The 18,433-nt window shown below is 40.1% G+C and overlaps 1 protein-coding gene across 4 annotated transcripts in view; it reads left to right on the forward strand.

The window, feature by feature from the left end:
• Positions 1-18,433, forward strand: part of ARHGAP10 (Rho GTPase activating protein 10) — a 335,394-nt gene that overhangs the window by 175,039 nt on the left and 141,922 nt on the right. For all 4 annotated transcript variants that reach the window (XM_007999938.3, XM_073017668.1, XM_073017667.1 and 1 more), the window contains 2 exons: positions 972-1,017; positions 4,294-4,359. In XM_007999938.3, coding sequence (XP_007998129.1) covers positions 972-1,017; positions 4,294-4,359 — 112 coding nt within the window. The remainder of the gene's footprint in view (positions 1-971; positions 1,018-4,293; positions 4,360-18,433) is intronic.

The raw sequence follows: 18,433 nt of genomic DNA on the forward strand, positions 1-18,433 counted from the left end.
AGAATACAGCAGTTTCTTTATCACTCTATAGCTGTACAGCTGAGTATTTCAAGTATACACAAACCTTCAATAAGTCCCTTGAGGACCCTGCCCCCTTTATCTTATTTTTGCTTATTTAGTATTCCTCCAGGAGAGAAAAGTGGTCTCAGAGATGTTCCTTTTTGCTATTTATCTTTGCATCTGAGCATATGATAGTGTGTTATTAACTGAGAAAACACAGTGCACTGTCTGCCTGAAGTTAGTGTTGGATCCCACATATTTAGAGCTCACTCCCACAAGACTGCCCGACTTCAGATGCCCAGCACAAGTCTGGACCCTCCCATACTTCTGGCTAACTGGCTATAAATTGAGGGTTCCCATGAACCCTTCATCAGTTTAATAATTTGCCAGATTAGCTCCCAGAACTCAGAGAAATACTTTACTTATATTTAGTAGTATATTATAAATGTTACAACTCTGGAATGGCCCAGTGGAAGAGATGTGTAGGACAAAGTCTGAAGTGAGATTGAGGTGGCTGCACCAACCTCCCAGCACTTCTCATGTTCACCAACGCGGAAGTTATCAGAGCTCATTGTTGTTTCAGAACCCAGTCTCCAGCTCACTCTCGAAGAGATTGGTGGGTAGTGCTGAAAGAAATATCACTGGGTCTTTGTGGTATTCAGCTCCATCTGAGATGGACTATCCAGGGCCTCTATCAGAAGTCACCTCATTATCATAAACTCACATGTGACCAAAAGGATCTTGTTATGAATAACAAAAGACATTCTTATTACTCAGGAAATTCCAAGAGTTTAGAAGCTCTGTGTCAGGAAGTGGGGATGAAGACCAATTTCTTATTCTGTCACGTTAACCGATATCAAGCTTATGAAAATGTGTGTGCATTTTTTTGTGTGGTCCTCAGTGTGCCTACTTGAATAGTTTTTGCTGATTTGATTTAAAAAACACTGTTTTTCCATTCTCTCTTTTATTAGCTGTCCCATAGTTTTAATACAGCCATCATCCCAAGACCAGAAGGAAGTAAGTGCTCATTTATAAAAATGATTGTATCATCCTTTTCTATTACTTTGTGTACATTATGGATGTCAAGCTGTTGCTGGGAGCTTACTTCTCTGCACCCTCTATTATATAGAGGGCTATTACATGTGATAGTCCTATATTGCATGTATTCTGTTTTACTCAACGGGGACCTCCTCAACATTTCTTGGACTACTGTAGCCCTTGTTGATCTTTCCCATCTGTGGGCTTTTCTTTTCTTCTTTTGATACAAAGTCTTGCTTTGTCACCCAGGCTGCAGTGCAGTGGCATGATCTTTGATCCTTGCAGCTTCAACCTCCTGGGCTCAAGCGATCCTCCCACTTCAGTCTCCTGAGTAGCTGGGACTACAGGCGTGTACCACCATACCCGGCCAATTTTTTTTTTATTTTTAAATTGTTTTGTTGAGGCAGGATCTTGCTATGTTGTCCAGGCTGGTCTCATTAAACTCCTGGCGTCAAGTGATCCTCCTACCTCTGCCTTCCAAAGTGCTGAGATTACAGGTGTGAGTCACCTTGCCTGGCCTATGAGTGTTTCTCTTTTTTTTTTTAAAAACAAACAAACAAACAAACAAAAACTTTCTCTACATTTCACTTTTATGTTTATTCACTTTGATTGTTATGTAACAATCACACAAGAGTTTCAAGTATGCAACCTTGAACTTCCTGTCTGAGTTGTTAACTCCTGTGGGTAGGAGCTGTTTATAACCAGGCCCTCTTTCCTACCCTTGATATGCTTTATCTTTATGGTGTTGGACTGCAGGCTATGCAAATAGTTTATCAGTGCACCTTGGACAATAGCAACAACAACTAAATATATTCAAATATTCGAGGACAACGACCTACACATGCCACTCACCGTCTGTACTTGAAGAAAACGAAACATGCCCAGCTCTGTACCCTTGAATTTTTTTTTTTTTTTTTAAACTGACATAAAAATGTGATCAGATCTGCTGGGTTCCTGATGAATTTACTTTTGACATATTTGGGGAAATTAAGCTACATCTATCAAATGTCCACAGTTTGTAAACACTGTGGTTATGTAACATAGGATTCCAATATAATTATGATCACTTGAGCCAGTGTTTGAATAAAAGACAACTCTTGTACCCTGGCACTGGCGACTGACAGGATGCCACGAGCAGCACATCCCCTGAGGCACCTTCTTACCCCTCTTCCTTCTTGCCTTCTCCCTCTCTCCTTTGTTTCTTTCTTCTTCTGACACCTTTCTTCCTTCCTCCCTCCTCCTCCTCCCTTTCCTTTCCTTTCTCTCATTCCCTCCTCTCCCCTTTCTCTTTCCTTCCTTTCTCTTTTTTCTCTTCTTATTACAGAGACATTAAAACATATATTTTTAAGAAAACATAGTTTTGCTAAGCAGAAATAAATACTCTATTTTATAAAGATTTGTGAATAGTGGATTCTTGAGCAGAAAACCACTGGCCAATTCATTTAAATTCTTTTCAAGCTTAGCATTATGGGTTATGTATGAAGTTTATATTCATGGATTGTTCTTGTAACCCTTCCGAGAGCCAAGGATTAATGTTACTGTTCTCTAGGTTCTAAATGCAGTGGCTAAGGGTACTTTTCTTAATATATATATATTTTTTTGGAGATGGAGTCTCGCTCTGTCACCCAGGCTGGAGTGCAGTGACGCGATCTCAGCTCACTGCAAGCTCTGCCTCCCAGGTTCACGCTATTCTCCTGCCTCAGCCTCCAGAGTAGCTGGAACTACAGGCGCCCCCCCACCACGCCCAGCTAATTTATTGTATTTTTAGTAGAGATGGGGTTTCACTGTGTCAGCTAGGATGGTCTGTATCTCCTGACTTCGTGATCCGCCCACATCGGCCTCCCAAAATACTGGGATTACAGGCATGAGCCACTGCGCCCGGCCTCTTAACTTAATTTTTGAAACAAGAATTGTCATTCATTAGGATATACAGATATGCCAGCCTAATCATAGATAAGCATCTATATTAGAAAAAGTATAAAAATTATATTTCCAAAATAGTCTGTTCTGCCATATGAATCATCTGTTTTAAATTTATTATGAAAATAATAAAATATTATTTTAAAAGCTTGGAGCATGGTGTAAAATATCAAAATTTTAATTCAAACTCATTGCCCAAATATTTTTAAAAAGCTTTTCTTAAAATTTTTCCTCTTAGGTTTTTTTTTTTTTTAAAGGATAGTGTTCTTAGATTCTCAAGTAATTTAAGAACATTCATTCATATATATATATATATACACACACACACACATATATATATAGTTTTCTTTAACTAAGCTGCTGTTGGAATTTTTGGCAAAATATATCTTAACTGTGTCTAGATAGCTTCCCTTAGAGATTTATATCACTTTTTTTTGACTTTTAAAATGAATTATATTTATTTTAAAATTATTTTACATTACAAATTTATATATTATTGGTAAATAGATATCCTGATATTCCAGCAAGTGCTCTAAATATATGAAATTCCTTCCAGGCACGGTGGCTCACACCTGTAATCCCAGCACTTTGGGAGGCCAAGGTGGTCGGATCACCTGAGGTCAGGAGTTCAAGACCAGCCTGGCCAACATGGTGCAACCTCATCTCTACTAGAAATACAAAAAATTAGCTGGGCATGGTGGTGGGCACCTGTAATCACAGCTACTTGGGAGGCTGAGGTGGAAGAATTGCTTGAACCTGGGAGGTGGAGGTTGCAGTGAGCTGAGATTGTGCCACAGCACTCTAGCTTGGGTGACAAAGTGAGACTCCATCTCAAAAAAAAAAATATATATATATATATATATATATATATATATATATATTTTTTAAATAAATATATACACACACACACACAGCTTTAAGCTTTTTTTTTTTTTTTTTGAGACAGCGTGTTGCTCTGTCACCTAGTGCAGTGGCATGATCATGACTCACTGCAGCCTCTACCTTCTGGGCTGAAGCTATCCTCCTCCAGCCTCCTGAGCAGCTGGGACTACAGGCACCTGTCATTAAATTTGACTAATTTAAAAACATCTTTAGTAGAGGTAGGGCATAGCCATGTTCCCCAGGCAAGTCAGGTGCTCCCAGGCTCAAGTGATCATTCTCCCGTGGCCTCCCAAGGTGGTGAGATTACAAGTGTGAGCCCCTGTGCCCATCTGCCTTTAGCTTTTTAATAGTAATCTAAAAATTAGTTTGGATTTAAAATTTTTTTCCTATTTTTAAAAGGAAGAGAAATGTGATAATAATGGTACACTTAATGTTTTAAACTGTTTCTTGTAGGTGCACAGTTGGATAAGTTGGGGTTCACAATTATCAGAAAATGCATCAGTGCTGTTGAAACACGAGGTAATATGAATCATTTCATTCATGAGAGGCTATAGGTATGTAAAATCTAAAAGTCATTAAAATACTTCTTGCATTTAAGTGTTACAAAATGAAATGTGCTAACACAAAATGCTCATTCTGAGTATCAGAAGGGTCAGTTATTCATTTACTATGACAATGAGGGATTTTCCTTTTTATTTACATATTTCTTTCCTGTATTAAAACATGAGGTCAGTGTTGAAATGAGAAGTGTCTTAGTCTGTTAGATCTGCCATAGCAAGATAGTACAAATTGGGTGGCTTAAATAATAGAAATTTATTTTCTCATGGTTCTGAAGGCTGGAAGTTCAAGATCAAGGTGTCAAATTCTAGATTTCTTCTGAGGCCTCCTCTCTTGGCTTGCAGGTGGTCACCTTCCCGCTGTGTCCTTAGATTGCCTTTTTTTCTGTGCACCCATGTCCTTGGTGTCTCTTTTACGTGTCGAAGTTTCTTCTTCTTACAAGGGCCTATTAGATCGGGGCCCACCCTAAAGGCTGCCTTTTAACTTACTTACATCTTTAAAGCTCCCATCTCTAAACACAGTCCCATTCTGAGAAACTGGTGGTTAGGGCTTCAACATAAAAATTTTAGGGGGATACAGTTCAGCCCATAAGAATCCTTAGAAGAATCAGCAGTGATGTACAACTGATCGTAATCACTTTTTGTTGAAGCACTCTGAAGATACTCTCCGCCCTCCATTGTTGTGTGGGTCCCTATTCAAAACAATCAGCTTGCCAGATGTGGTGGCTCATGCCTGTAATCCCAGCACTTTGGGAGGTTGAGGTAGGCAGATCACCTGAGGCTGGGAGTTGGAGACCATCCTGGTGAAGATGGTGAAACCCCATCTCTACTAAAAATACAAAAATTAACTGGGCGTGATGCACACACCTGTAATTCCGGCTACTTGGGAGGCTGAGGCAGGAGAATTGGTTGAACCTGGGAGACAGAGGTTGCAGTGAGCCGAAATCGAGGCTGGAACCTGGGTGATAGAGCGAGATTCCATCTCAAAAAAAAAAAAAAAAAAATCTGCTTTATTGAGGTATAATTTGCAGACAGTAAAATTCACTGGTTTTAATTGTACAAATGGAAGAGTTTTGAAAACATACACAGTTGTGATACTATTACATACATAGAAAATTTGTTTCCCCCACTGAGTTCTTTTCTGGCCCCTGCCTCCCTCCTTTCCTGTATTTGCTGCGTTGCTTTTTTATTTTGTTTTTTTTTAAGACAGGGTCTCACTGTGTCACCCAGGCTGGAGTGTAGTGGTGCAGTCATAGCTCACTGCAGCCTCAAATTCCTGGGCTCAAGCAGTCCTCCTGCTTCCTGGGCCTCCCAAAGTGCTGATATTACAGACATGAGCCACCATGCCTGTCCCTGAGCTACTTTTTATCACACATGTTCTGCCCCCCCCCCTTTTTTTTTTTAAAAACATTTTCAGCATTTTTGTACAAATGGAATCATGCAGTTTGTAGTCTTTTACTCTGGCGTTGTGTGTGTAATGCTTTTGAGATTCATCAATTGGGTGGATACTTAGCTCTATAAATTTCTGTTTATTGCCTGGTAATATTCCATTATATGGATATACCACAATTTGTTTATCCATTCACCTATTGATAAATATTTGGGTTGTTTTTCCAGTTTAAATTTAAGGAAAGCTAACTCCTCCACTGACCAATAGCCCAAAACATTTTTTTTAAAGTCTCTAAGCAAAAATTGGGCCCTTTTGCTATGCAGCCATTCCAGCAGACTTTAGAGAAATGAAATACTAAACATTGCAAAACAGGCTTTTTCTGGAGGTTGACATTCTCTTTGTTTAGAGAGCTAGTGAAGTATGTATAAATGGAATATTTAATTCACTCTCATATATTCTATATTACAGTCTGACTTTGGATGCCTTAGTGGGGTAAAGTACTGCCTTCACATTCTCTCTCCAAACAAGGTCTTTGTTACAAAGACAGGACTGCCACCTGTGAAATTAGTGTGTCGGATAACGGCAGAGTAGGAGCTGTTGTATGATTTGGGGATTTGCCTATCAATAACAACAACCAATGCCACAGAAAGCCATTCTTCCCACATTCTCTTACAGTGGCAATTCACACTGACAGGTTTTCATTCATTTCAGTCTGCACTGAAGTTGAGCTGGCAAATTTGTTTCTTACCCTGGTACCTTGAAAGAATTTCAGAAAAAAAAAAAACCAAAAAAACCCTGCAATTTCAGTATCTTTCTCTTAATACTCATGTTTCTTTTTTTCTGAGTTTCTTAAGTAGAACTTTGTGTCATTTGCATGCTTATTAATTTGGATAAATTCTTTCCCAAAAGGTCATGTTTTATACATACTTATTTCTGCCTGAATGGATGCAGATCTATCTAGAAGGCTTTCTGATTGGTATGTGTGGTTTCATGGAGTGTTATGTACATTGAATGGCATAAATATATATTGGAATCTGGATGTATTGAATATGTTTTTATAAGTATATAGATGTTGAATAGGTCTACACATTTTATGTTAGCTTTTCTCATTTAAAAATAAGAGACGAAAAGCATATATTTTTCTTTTTGAATATTTTTCCCCCCAAAGGTCTTCCATTACTGAAACTTTTGCTTTCAGTGGAGTAATAGACTAAAAATAAGAGTTTAAAAGAATCGACAGTCAGAACTTATTATTGAAAATGATGAGGACAGCTTGGTGCCACTGGCTGACACCTATAATCCCAGCACTTTGGGAGGTTGAGGTGGGAGGATTGCTTGAGCCCAAGAGTTCAAGACCAGTCTGGGCAGCATAGCATGACCCTGTCTCTATAAAAATTTTTAAAAATTAGCTGAGGGTTATACTGTGTGCTTGTGGTGACAGCTAATCAGGAGGCTGAGGCGGGAGGATCACTTGATCCCAGGGATCAAGGCCACAGTGAGCTTGGAAAACAGGTAAAGAGACAGAAATAGTTGGTAAATAGCATTAACAACTACTGGACACTTCTTGAGTCTACATGACTAATGACCAGAAGCATTTAATGAGATCTAATTGAAGAACTACTTCTAATCACTGTTTTCATGTTCTAAATATGATTATCTAAAAACTAGTATTTCATATGGTTTGGTTAAAGCCGTTAGCCTTTTTCTTACTGTTTCATCTTGTGTCTTCCTGTTTTTGATCTGACTGCTTAGAACATATTTATTGGAACATAAACATAAACCCAAAGACTACTGTGACAATACTTACTATTTAAATGGAATTTTTCTTAAGCCATCTATTCAATTTGTGTGTATGACTTATGAAATGTTCCATATTTTTCTCCTGTAACTTTGTCCCATGGATTGCACCAACCAGAAAAAGTTGTTAACTTTGAACGCGAAGTAATTTTTCTCTAACTGTTTTTGGGCCAAAAGTTTATTTGCCTTGACTCAGGATAAACTGGAGATCTAGCAGTGCCCAGATTATTCACAGGACAGATACTCAGGAAGCCTGAACATCATAAATTGGATTCACAGGAGCAATTTCTGTGGCTCTGTAGCAGAAACTTCAGTGAATGGTAAAGATATGGGATCCATTGCTGATGTTGCAAAAGGAAGTGATTCCAATATCCACATCCAGGAAAATTTCTACATGGTATAGCTGCAGGGGCTTATCTAGAGGGTAAAGGCACAGTGTGCTGCCTGAGAGGAGCTCTTCTTTTCTCAAACCTAGAGCCTGGAAGCCAAGTTCTGAAGACAGTGGAATTGCCCCTTGTTAGTATAATTAACAGATTGTTAGCAAACACGTAGATCTATTCTTTGCTTGCCCCCACATCTGCCTCCCAGTAATGGTGGCCAGAGGTGAACTGAGGGGAGCCAGGATACAGATGATGTGTTTGAATCTCTCAGCATATTCTCTGTAATTCTTTTAGAAATGTCCACAACAAACACGCCTTCGGTCATCAAAAATGATAAATGGATTGTTCCTGTGTCACCATCCAAGATCACATGCACTTGGAACATCAGCATCCTTTGATTCAGGTGTAGAATAGCTCTCAGTTGGGGCTTCACTTCCTTTATTTGGAAACTGCCTTCCCCAGCTGGTAATTGGGCCTGCTGGCATTCTTCAGAGTGACCACAGAGCAGAAGAGGCACAATGAACCTTCCCCATCAGATTCCTTGAAAATTGAGCTGAAATATTGAAGGCAGCAGACAGATTCACAATTTAGGGACATGGGTTTTTCAAGATATGATAAACAGACAACACATGTACTTCTCTAAATTGTTCTGTCATGGCCACTTGTCTCCTCCACTAGGCTCTCCCGTGTCCTCCAGCTGCTTCCACTGACAGCTCGATTGTGAAGTGAGCTTCACTTACAAGAAGCTTGTATACAGAGGGTCCCTTCCCACCTTGTTCACATTCTAATCCTCCTTAATTCAATCAGATTTTGATTTAATTCTGCCATAAATTAGTTTTTTCTGAAGCCATAGACAGATTACCGTAAACAATGGAGATCATTTTAACGTAAGAGTTTCAAAAAGTAATATGGACAAAATATTGGCTTATTCTAGATTAGGTCATATGTTTTATGGATGTTGATAGAAGATACAGGATTATGGCTAAAACTTTTGAAATGAAATATTTGACTGAAATTTTTATGAATGGAGCTAATTTCAAGTAGTTTTTGATCATGAAAATAAAATCTCATTTTGATTAATTTATCACATTTACTCAGAGGTCTTTCCTAAAGTTTCGTTTATTAAACCAGTGATTTATTCAAAATGAATAAAACGATGAAGATACCCACTTAGAAGCTTAGTGTAAAAAAATCATAAAACTGTTCATCTGCAATCAGGCAGCCTTAGGAGGGCCAGTATTTTGTTTGGTTTCGTTTGGTTATAGTATCAAAACCAAAAAGTATTTTTATGATCTCGCTGCTTCTGTTATAACATATGTATATGTAAAATGAGATACTTTTATTTAAATACACTGGATTTTGAAGGCTGAATAAAAAAAACTGTCTCATTAAGATTTTTTTCTTTTCTTTCTTTTTTTTTTTTTGAGACGGAGTCTCATTCTGTTGCCCAGGCTGGAGTACAGTGGCGCGATCTCGGCTCACTGCAAGCTCCGCCTCCTGGGTTCACGCCATTCTCCTGCCTCAGCCTTCAGAGTAGATGGGACTACAGGTGCCTGCCACCACGCCTGGCTAATTTTTCATATTTTTAGTAGAGACGGAGTTTCACTATGTTAGCCAGGATGGTCTCGATCTCCTGACCTCATGATCCGCCCACCTTGGCCTCCCAAAGTGCTGGGATGACAGGCGTGAGCCACCGTGCCCGGCCCTCGTTAAGATCTTTGAAAAATGTTTTTATAATCAGTGTAAACCCATGTTGAAAAATGATAAAACATTTTGCTGATTGAAATCATTTTGACTTGGTTCCTTGTACTTTATTTAGTATGGCTACTAGAAAACATATAATTGCATAGGTGGGTCACATTGTCTTTCTATTGGCCATCCCTGGTCTGGACTTAGGGGCCCTTCAGCTCCCTAGCTCTCCAGCCTGCCTGGGGCACAGACCCATCACGACAGCTGTGAGGTTGAGTAAGCCAGTTGGGGAAATTTAATTCACGATCTCATAGAGTAGCCCAAGCTATGGTTGACTGAGAAAAGAAAGAATATGTCACGTTTCTCACATGAGTGCTGAGAATCTAGTCCTGCCTGTAGCTCCTAGAGCAGAGGACCAAGCATCTCTGAGGACACACGTTGTACCTGGCATTGAGTTGGCCTCAGACAACACTTGCTGTATTTATTCAATTCTTGGGACCTTACTCTCTCATACTTACCTTTTGTACAAAACTAAGAATTAAAAAAGAAGTTAAACATAAGATTGCACTCATTTTTGCTTTTCTACTAAATTCTCTTCTGGCCTCCAGTTGCTTCTGAAGGTGGCTCAGTTCTCCTTACATCTTTCTTAACATGTTCTTTTGAAAATGACATTTGACATATTTATTAAAAACTTTATTTGTGATATTATTGGAGTATTTGCAAGGCTTCAGAGAAATGTCTAAAATGTACTATCCTTCTCAGTACTCTAAGATGACATTTTTAGTGTATAACATACCTTAAATAACATATATGACCTATGGATATTAATATATCTTGGTAGGACTGGCAATTATTTAGAAATTATTCTAGCTTTGAGATGAGTAAAAACTCCATTTTGCTACAGTATCAGCATAAATTAACAAACCATATTTTTCCCTAGAGTAGTTTGCTCATGATGTTTTAGCATGTGTGGGAGTCATATCAACTGGTCTTTCATCCATTTGCCAAATATTTGCTAATAATACATACCGGCTCTACCGCTAGGAAGTGACTGCTTTCTTATACCAAGCAAAAAGACTTCCTAAAGGAGGGCCGGGCGCGGTGGCTCAAGCCTGTAATCCCAGCACTTTGGGAGGCCGAGACAGGCGGATCACGAGGTCAAGAGATCGAGACCATCCTGGTTAACACGGTGAAACCCCATCTCTACTAAAAAATACAAAAAACTAGCCGGGCGAGGTGGCGGGCGCCTGTAGTCCCAGCTACTCGGGAGGCTGAGGCCGGAGAATGGCATGAACCCGGGAGGCGGAGCTTGCAGTGAGCTGAGATCCTGCCACTGCACTCCAGCCTGGGCGACAGAGCTACACTCCGCCTCAAAAAAAAAAAAAAAAAAAAAAAGACTTCCTAAAGGAGTTGTTCCCAAATTTTGCTGCACTTTGAAATTACCTGAGATGTTTTGGAGATGGAGTCTCCCTCTGTTGCCCAAGCTGGAGTACAGTGGCATGATCTTCGCTCACTGCAGCCTCCGTCTCCGCCTCCCAGATTCAAGTGATTCTTCTGCCTCAGCCTCCCATGTAGCTGGGATTACAGGCGTGCCCACCACCATGCCCAGCTATTTTTTTTGTATTTTTAGTAGAGGTAGTGGTTCACCATGTTGGCCAGGCTGGTCTCGAACTGCTGATCCTAAGTGATCTACCCTCCTCGGCGTCTCAAAGTGCTGGGATTACAGGCGTGAGCCACTGCGGCTGGCCTTAAAAATGTTGATGCCAGGCTCTCACACCATGTCAGCCTGACTTAATTGCTATTGGATATGGACTGGGAATTAGGATTATTTTCCTCTCCCCAGGTGATTCTAATATGTAGCAAAGCTTGGGAGACCACTGCCCTAATGGAAGGGTTGCTTGTGTGCTGGAGAAATGGGATACATGATTGTTATCTTCATGTTGATAGTTTCCTGCTACATGGGGAGCTTTTCTCTTAATGTCTTTTAAAGAATAACACAACCTGGCTGGGCGCCGTGGCTCATGCCTATAATCCCAGCACTTCGGGAGGTCGAGATGGGTGAATCACCTGAGTTCAGGAGTTTGAGACTAGCCTGGCCAACACGGTGAAACCCCGTCTCTACCAAAAATACAAAAATTAGCTGGGCATGATGGTGGGTGCGTGTAATCCCAGCTACTTTGGGGGCTGAGGCAGGGGAATCACTTGAACCCGTGGAGGTTGCAGTGAACCGAGATCGTGCCACTTCAGTCTAGCCTGGGTGACAAGAGCAAAACTCTGTCTCAAAAAACAAACAAAACCCCTACAACCTAAATCCAAACAAATCAGCAAAGTCCCAAAGACAATAGCACAACGTTCTTTTCGTTGCCTCAGTAGCAGAAGACTTACTGTAGCTAAACCCTAGTTCTAATCAGAAGCCAGTCAGTTAACCAGTATTTATTGGGGCATCATAGGACGTGCATAGCCATGCTCTAGACTTCTGGGATACGTGTTCAAGGTTGGTTACATGCAATCCTTGATTTATTAGTGGCTGACAAAACAAGATTTCTAAGTAATTGAAGTATACCAGATGATCAAAATGTTGCAAATTTGCACCGATTAAGAGCATCTGAGTGCATGTTGAAGGATTGGGAAGAATGTGATGTTAATTGAGGACTGCCTTTAGGAGTAGGCTTCCTCAGATTTAAAGGATGGGAAAGTATATTTTGGCATTTAGAGAAAACTCAGCAAAGATACAGAGACAGGGTGACTGAGAAAAGACAAACTTGGTTGTGAAGGAAACATGGAGAAACAGTAAAAGCAGGTAATTAGCCATATGCATTTGATTGTAAAGGAACTGGGTAAATACTAGAAGGTGATAGGTAGCGAAGAAGCATGCATTCAGAAAGTAAATACGGAAACTAATATTGGTAGTCATGCGTGGGATGCCCCAGGGTTCTGCTTAGGATGCAGTATGTATAAGTGAGGTAACTGATTCTGGATAATAGGTTTGGCAGTGGAGTAGATAGTGCAGATACAGCGGAATGATTTTGCTGAAGTCGTACCAGTCACATTTAGCAGTTGGCTGTATATAGAGGATAGGAATTTTGCAAGGAATCTTACCTTGAAGTGTTTGGGTAATGAAGGATGTCAAGGAAATTGAGAGGTCCATGACCCTGTAACGTATACCAGGAGCACTAGGGGTGCTTCTTGGAAATTCAGATTGCTGGTCTCAGTCCACACCTGTTGAATCAGAATTGTTGACGGTTGAGTCTCTCTGCTTTAGACAGTGAGAGATCCAATAGGAATAGTCAGGTGGAGAGAAGAATTTTCTAATATTCTGCCTTTAGGGGACAGAAGAAGCCACAGGGGCTTTCCTGAGAGAGTAGGGTTTATGAAGGCCCTGGGTCATGGGGCCATATACCGTTTGGGATAATGACAGAGAGCATGTGGATGTAAGGTAGAACTTCCATCCTAACATGTGAGGTTGAGGGAAGAAATAACAAAATGGCGAAATGTAATCAAGTTTCGTTGTGTCAGAAGCCAAAAGCAATTACAATATCAAATGTGTTTTAGGTGAATCCCAGACAGACTCAGAAGTGTTCATGACAGCTCCTGTTCACTCATGCCACCACTTTACCTCCAGTCCCTCCCCACCTGCTGTCTCTGCGTGACATCTGGCCTCTGGTGCCCTGTAGTCATTTATTCCTATGTGAGAAAACATTCCCTTATTCTCAAGTAGCTTTACACCACCTTTCCTCCACTGTGTTGGTCTTGCATAAGACAAACATTACTGTGCAGCCACCACGATTTGTAGCTCTCTCATGACGGAGTCATTTGCTCTGCCCACATCTCTGGAAAAAGACAATGGGCTTGGCCTTCTCCCCTGCCCCTCCTGCACCTCCGACATCTCTCACTCTTGAGCTGAGCTCTGCATGGCAAGAGGAATTGTCCAGGTTTGCAAGGATGTGGGTGTCAGAAGGAAGCAATTTTGGCAGAGGGATGAACAAGGATCAAACTATAGATGATGGAAACAATATGATGCATTTGGGACCTGGGGGTCATCAGGCAAGATGGGAGGAGTGGTAGGAATGGAGAGTGGAGGGAGGGAGGCACACAGATTACTCTGCTGAAGGGTTCCCTTTGCCTTTGAGTGATAAGGAGCTGTCAGGGTTAAGTTCCAAAGTGGTGCGATAAGATAAGCATTTGGAAGGATTCTTGACCTCTCAGACCCTTAGTTCCTTTAAAAAAAAAAAAATTATTCACACTACCTCCCACCCAGCTTTGTGAGGATCAAAGAGTGAGTCTTTGCACATAGTAGATATTCATTAAATGCCTGTCTTCATTTCCTTCTTCATCCTCCTCCTGCATTGTTTTAATCTTGAAATGTGCATGTGCCTCATTTGGCAGTTATATTGCCTGGTATTTTAAGTTATATTTTCTATGTTTACTTTGTTTCTGGAACTTTACTGTTTACTTGGAGAAAATGTCTTATTTATCCTTTGCTTGCCTCTTCTCATTTCTAAATACAGGCACGCCTTGCACACATAGTAAGCACTCAGTAAGCAATTGCTTTTTGCTTGAGTATTCAGATTTGACTAAAATTCCATATTGGTAATATTATGTGTCTCAACAATTTCTAGAGTTATTGGAAGAATTTATTCTATATGTGGTTGGAATTGGTACTTCCACATAACATGTAGGATTGGTTTTCATTCTCTTATGAATTTATGTTAGCATCTTTGTAAACTGTGGGTAATATATCAGACATAGAAAAGTACATCATGTTACGTGTGAAGGAGTCTTAGGGTTTCAGAGATTGGAGTGTAATTACATCATTTCTTTGAGTAAGTACAAATGAGCCACCTGCCATGAGCAGTGCATTGTCTCTTTCTGGGCCTGCATGACACCTAGGTGCATGTACTATATGATACGCAAAAACAAAGTAGGACTCTTTTGCTTAAAAACATCTTCTAGTTGCTATTTCTAAAATAGTCATTACCATTTAAAACTAAATTTGGGTGCCACTTTTGTTTATGAAGTTTCTCTTAAAAAATCTTCCATATGTGGATGATTTGAATATTCACTTTAATTTTCTAGAGTATGGCATTAAAATGTCGGTCTAGGCAAGCTGTCAGTTATCAAATTCAGCATTGTAACAAGCTGTGAATTCATGGGATAGAAGTAGGAAGCCACATATAAGATGTGACAATCTTTCATTTGTTGCATGTAAAAGCGAATTTATCTTCCTTTGCAAAGCAAAGTTTTAGATTTTTGGAAAACCTTACCGCTTGAAGATTGCTTTACCTCCAGAACACTTTGGAATTGTATAGGGTTCTCAAGATAGGCTCTGGTAGAAGATTACAATGTATAATTTCAGTATTAATCTTCAGGGGTGTGGAAAGGGAGATGCCCAGAGTGAACCTGAAACATATTTTACCAATTGCACATTAATTTTAAATTGCCAAGGGCAATGAAGAAAATAAAGAACAGCTGTCCTTGGAAAATTTACAGCAAGTAAACTAGAGTTTCTCTGTCTATTTTTTAATCAAAATGGGTGTGAGGTGAATGTGGGTGGAAATAGAGGACAGTCTTCTGTGGGAGGGAGCTGAAGAGTCTTGCGGTGTCTGCAGAAATGCAAATGCAAAATGGAAATACTAAATCCAGGCAAATCAGGACTGAATATTCATTTTCACAATTAGTAATCTAATTTGTTTTAAGGAAACTCTGAGAAACTATTTGTTTCCAAATGAATGGTCACGTTAAATTAATAGGGGCAGATCCTTCCTCTGAGATGGCGAACCCCGAGTCCTTGCCTGTACCACTCGCCCATGTGGTTTAGGGTTTGGTTTAGGACTGTTACTACTTTCCTGTTGTCCGATGACTGTTTTTTTTTTTCAGCCCATGAATTCTTCAACCTTCTTTTCTCTTTGTTACCCATGGTTTTATACATTTTCCTCTTCTTTAACACATCCCCATGGAATAGAAATGAAGAAAATTACTAGGACTTTATTCAATCATTACAATAAATCATCTTGCTTCTGGGTGTATTTGGGTTTGGAGGTTGGGTAGGTGTCAGAAAATGACAATGGTTTATTTTCAAGTAGTGCCGAAGGTGTTTTTAGACAGAAGAAACTTGGTAGAACTGTCTTGCTACAGAGTAAGCGTGCTAGGCTGTATGTTTTTGCGTGACATTCTGATGAGCTCTGTGACATTTTATGGTACACTGTTAGCATAGTGGTGAAGAACATTAGCCCAAAAGACTTTCTTGATTGTAATCTCAGTTTTACTCCTTATTAACTCTGCCATGTAATCTCTCTGTGTCTTTATTTTATCATCTGTGGAACAGGATAAGGGTCATATCTCCTTCAAGGGGTTGTTGTGAGAACTAAAAGAGAATGCTTAGGACATTGGCACATGTTGAGTGCCCAGTAAGTGTGAGTCTTATTTAGAGGTAAATCCAGTCATTGAGGCCAATTATAATTAAGTGGTCCCATTATTGATTTAAGGCTCTAGGAGATTGAAGAATTTTTTTTTTTTTAAATAGCAATTTACATTGGGAAATAAATCACCCAAGTTCACTTTATCTGTTCATTTTATGTGGCTCTTAGAACAAACAGCAAAATTAACTGGTTTGGCTTTTAACCTTCTCTTCAGTGATTTGTGGACATTTGAGCATTAAAATATCCTGAGCAGTAAAATAGCCAGAGGCTCAGGAAGAACACAACAGTTTTCAGATTATCTCAAGCTTTTTCTCAGAAGCCAAAGAAACAAACACCACAAAACACCCCGAAAACCAAAAGCAGGCATTCTTCCTCCCGGGATTTAGTACCTGCTGCTGCAACTGCACTGAGGTGGAGAGGCAGAGGGCAGCAGCGAGACACCATTAGGCCTTTTCTGATGTTTTCCATCTCTGCAGCAGAGGAATGAAACGGAATCTTGCAAAAAGCAATGGCCCACTTTGGCCTTGAGTTTGAGTCTCTTTTCCAATTTATTCTAGTAACATTTTCTAGTACTTAAACCTGAGCTACACGAGTGATGAGCTTGAAAATAAATTTATTTAGCTGTCTCATCCTTTCCAGCTTACTTTAATACTTACCTATGCCTGGTCATACACATGTTAGATGGATTTTAGTCTGTACTTTTGGGGGTATTTCTTACAGGGAAGGCATTAGAGGAAAAAATATTAGAAATATGGTTCCTGTTCTAAAAGATGAGCTTCAATCTAACTTCAGGATGGATTTCAGTCTACTTTCATGTTGACCAGTTATCCTGCATAGTTCCACGGATACTAGTAGAAGACACCAGACTCCTGGATCTTTGACACAGGACAGTTTATTACTGTCAGTAGCCAGAGTAGTGCATTTTGTGCTGGTTCCCTGAGCCCTGATTCCTAAGGGCACTGCAATGATGGCAAGGTGATACTTATGGATGATACAGTTGGTTGTGTTATAGGAGGAAAAACTCTGAATGCAGGAAGCTCAAATCTTTTATAATGGCCAGCAAGCAAGCCTTTTGCTCTAAGAGACACCATCTCTACATGCTAAGGCTGCAAGCAACCCTGCTCTTTGCTCCAAAGGGTAGATATTGGAACAGAGGGTGCTCCCACCACCCTGGGGTGATGTTGGTAGTGGTGAGTGGGTGATATGATGTGGGAAGATGCTTTGTGAGCAGTTGTATCCAGAGGGTGGCAGATCCCAGGTGCTGTGCTGCATCGTTTGCCTTAGCTCTTTCTGTAGGCTCTCGTGAGCTGTTGACAGATTTGGATGGGAGTGTGTCTTGAGATCTTTGACAGAGAATAGAATTGGTGGGAATAGAATGGGGGTAAGGTGGAAGGCAGGGTGGTTTGCTTGAATTTGGGGAGTAATTGAGACAAGAAATGATGGAGGTTTAAACTAGAGTATTTGCGATGGAAAGAAGGGATAGATAGAAAGAGAGACTTCGCAGACAAACAGAATCTGATGACCTGCTGGATATTGGAAGTCAGGGAGAGGGGAAAGCAAAAATGGACTCTAAGCTTCCAAGATGAGGTGAATGAGACCTTTAGCCAAGGCAGAATGCAAGATGAGCAGTAGGTTTGGGAGGGATAGAGACTGGTTTTGGATATTCTCAATGCAAGTGGCATGTTATAAGAAATAGAATGAAGGCAACAGGAGAGATGGCAGGAATTATTCTTAGAGAGGTAAGGTTTTGAGTGTCTAAGTCAAGATGATAGTGGAGAAAAGGACAGAATCTTTGTGAATGCTTCTATTTTGATGACGAGAGGAAGAGAAATAATGGAGATATAAGACAGAGGTATAGGAGGAAAAGGAAGAGAGGGTGGTTGTAAAGGAATCCATAAGAGGGGAGGTTCCAAGAAGGAAGAAGTCAGCTGTGTCAGATACTCTAGAAAGGTCAGATTGGGGGAGGAATAAGAAACAACCATTGGGTTTAGTGGTTGGGAAGTCAACTAGATAATAGCGAGGTTGTACTGATTTTTTTCTTAGGTGTTACTCTTCTCACAAGAACCATATGAGACAGGTGGTATTTTCCCCATTTCCGTGAGCCCCTGAAGTGAAGAAACGTGATTTGATTTGTCTAAGTCTCAGAGGTAGAGAGCAGTATACTACAACTTGCCTCCAAAACTGTGTTTTAAATACCCTTGCTGCCCATGCTCTTAACCAGTCAGCATGAGGAGATGGAGATACTATAGTCTGACCTTTTTTTTTGAGGATGCTGGAGATGAAGGAAAGAAAAATACAAGACAAGCTTTTAAAGAAAAAAGTTTAAAAGTTTGAGAGCACTGTAGGAAAGGTAAGTAGGGA

The sequence above is a fragment of the Chlorocebus sabaeus genome, chromosome 7, assembly GCF_047675955.1.
Source record: "Chlorocebus sabaeus isolate Y175 chromosome 7, mChlSab1.0.hap1, whole genome shotgun sequence".
NCBI lineage: Eukaryota > Metazoa > Chordata > Mammalia > Primates > Cercopithecidae > Chlorocebus > Chlorocebus sabaeus.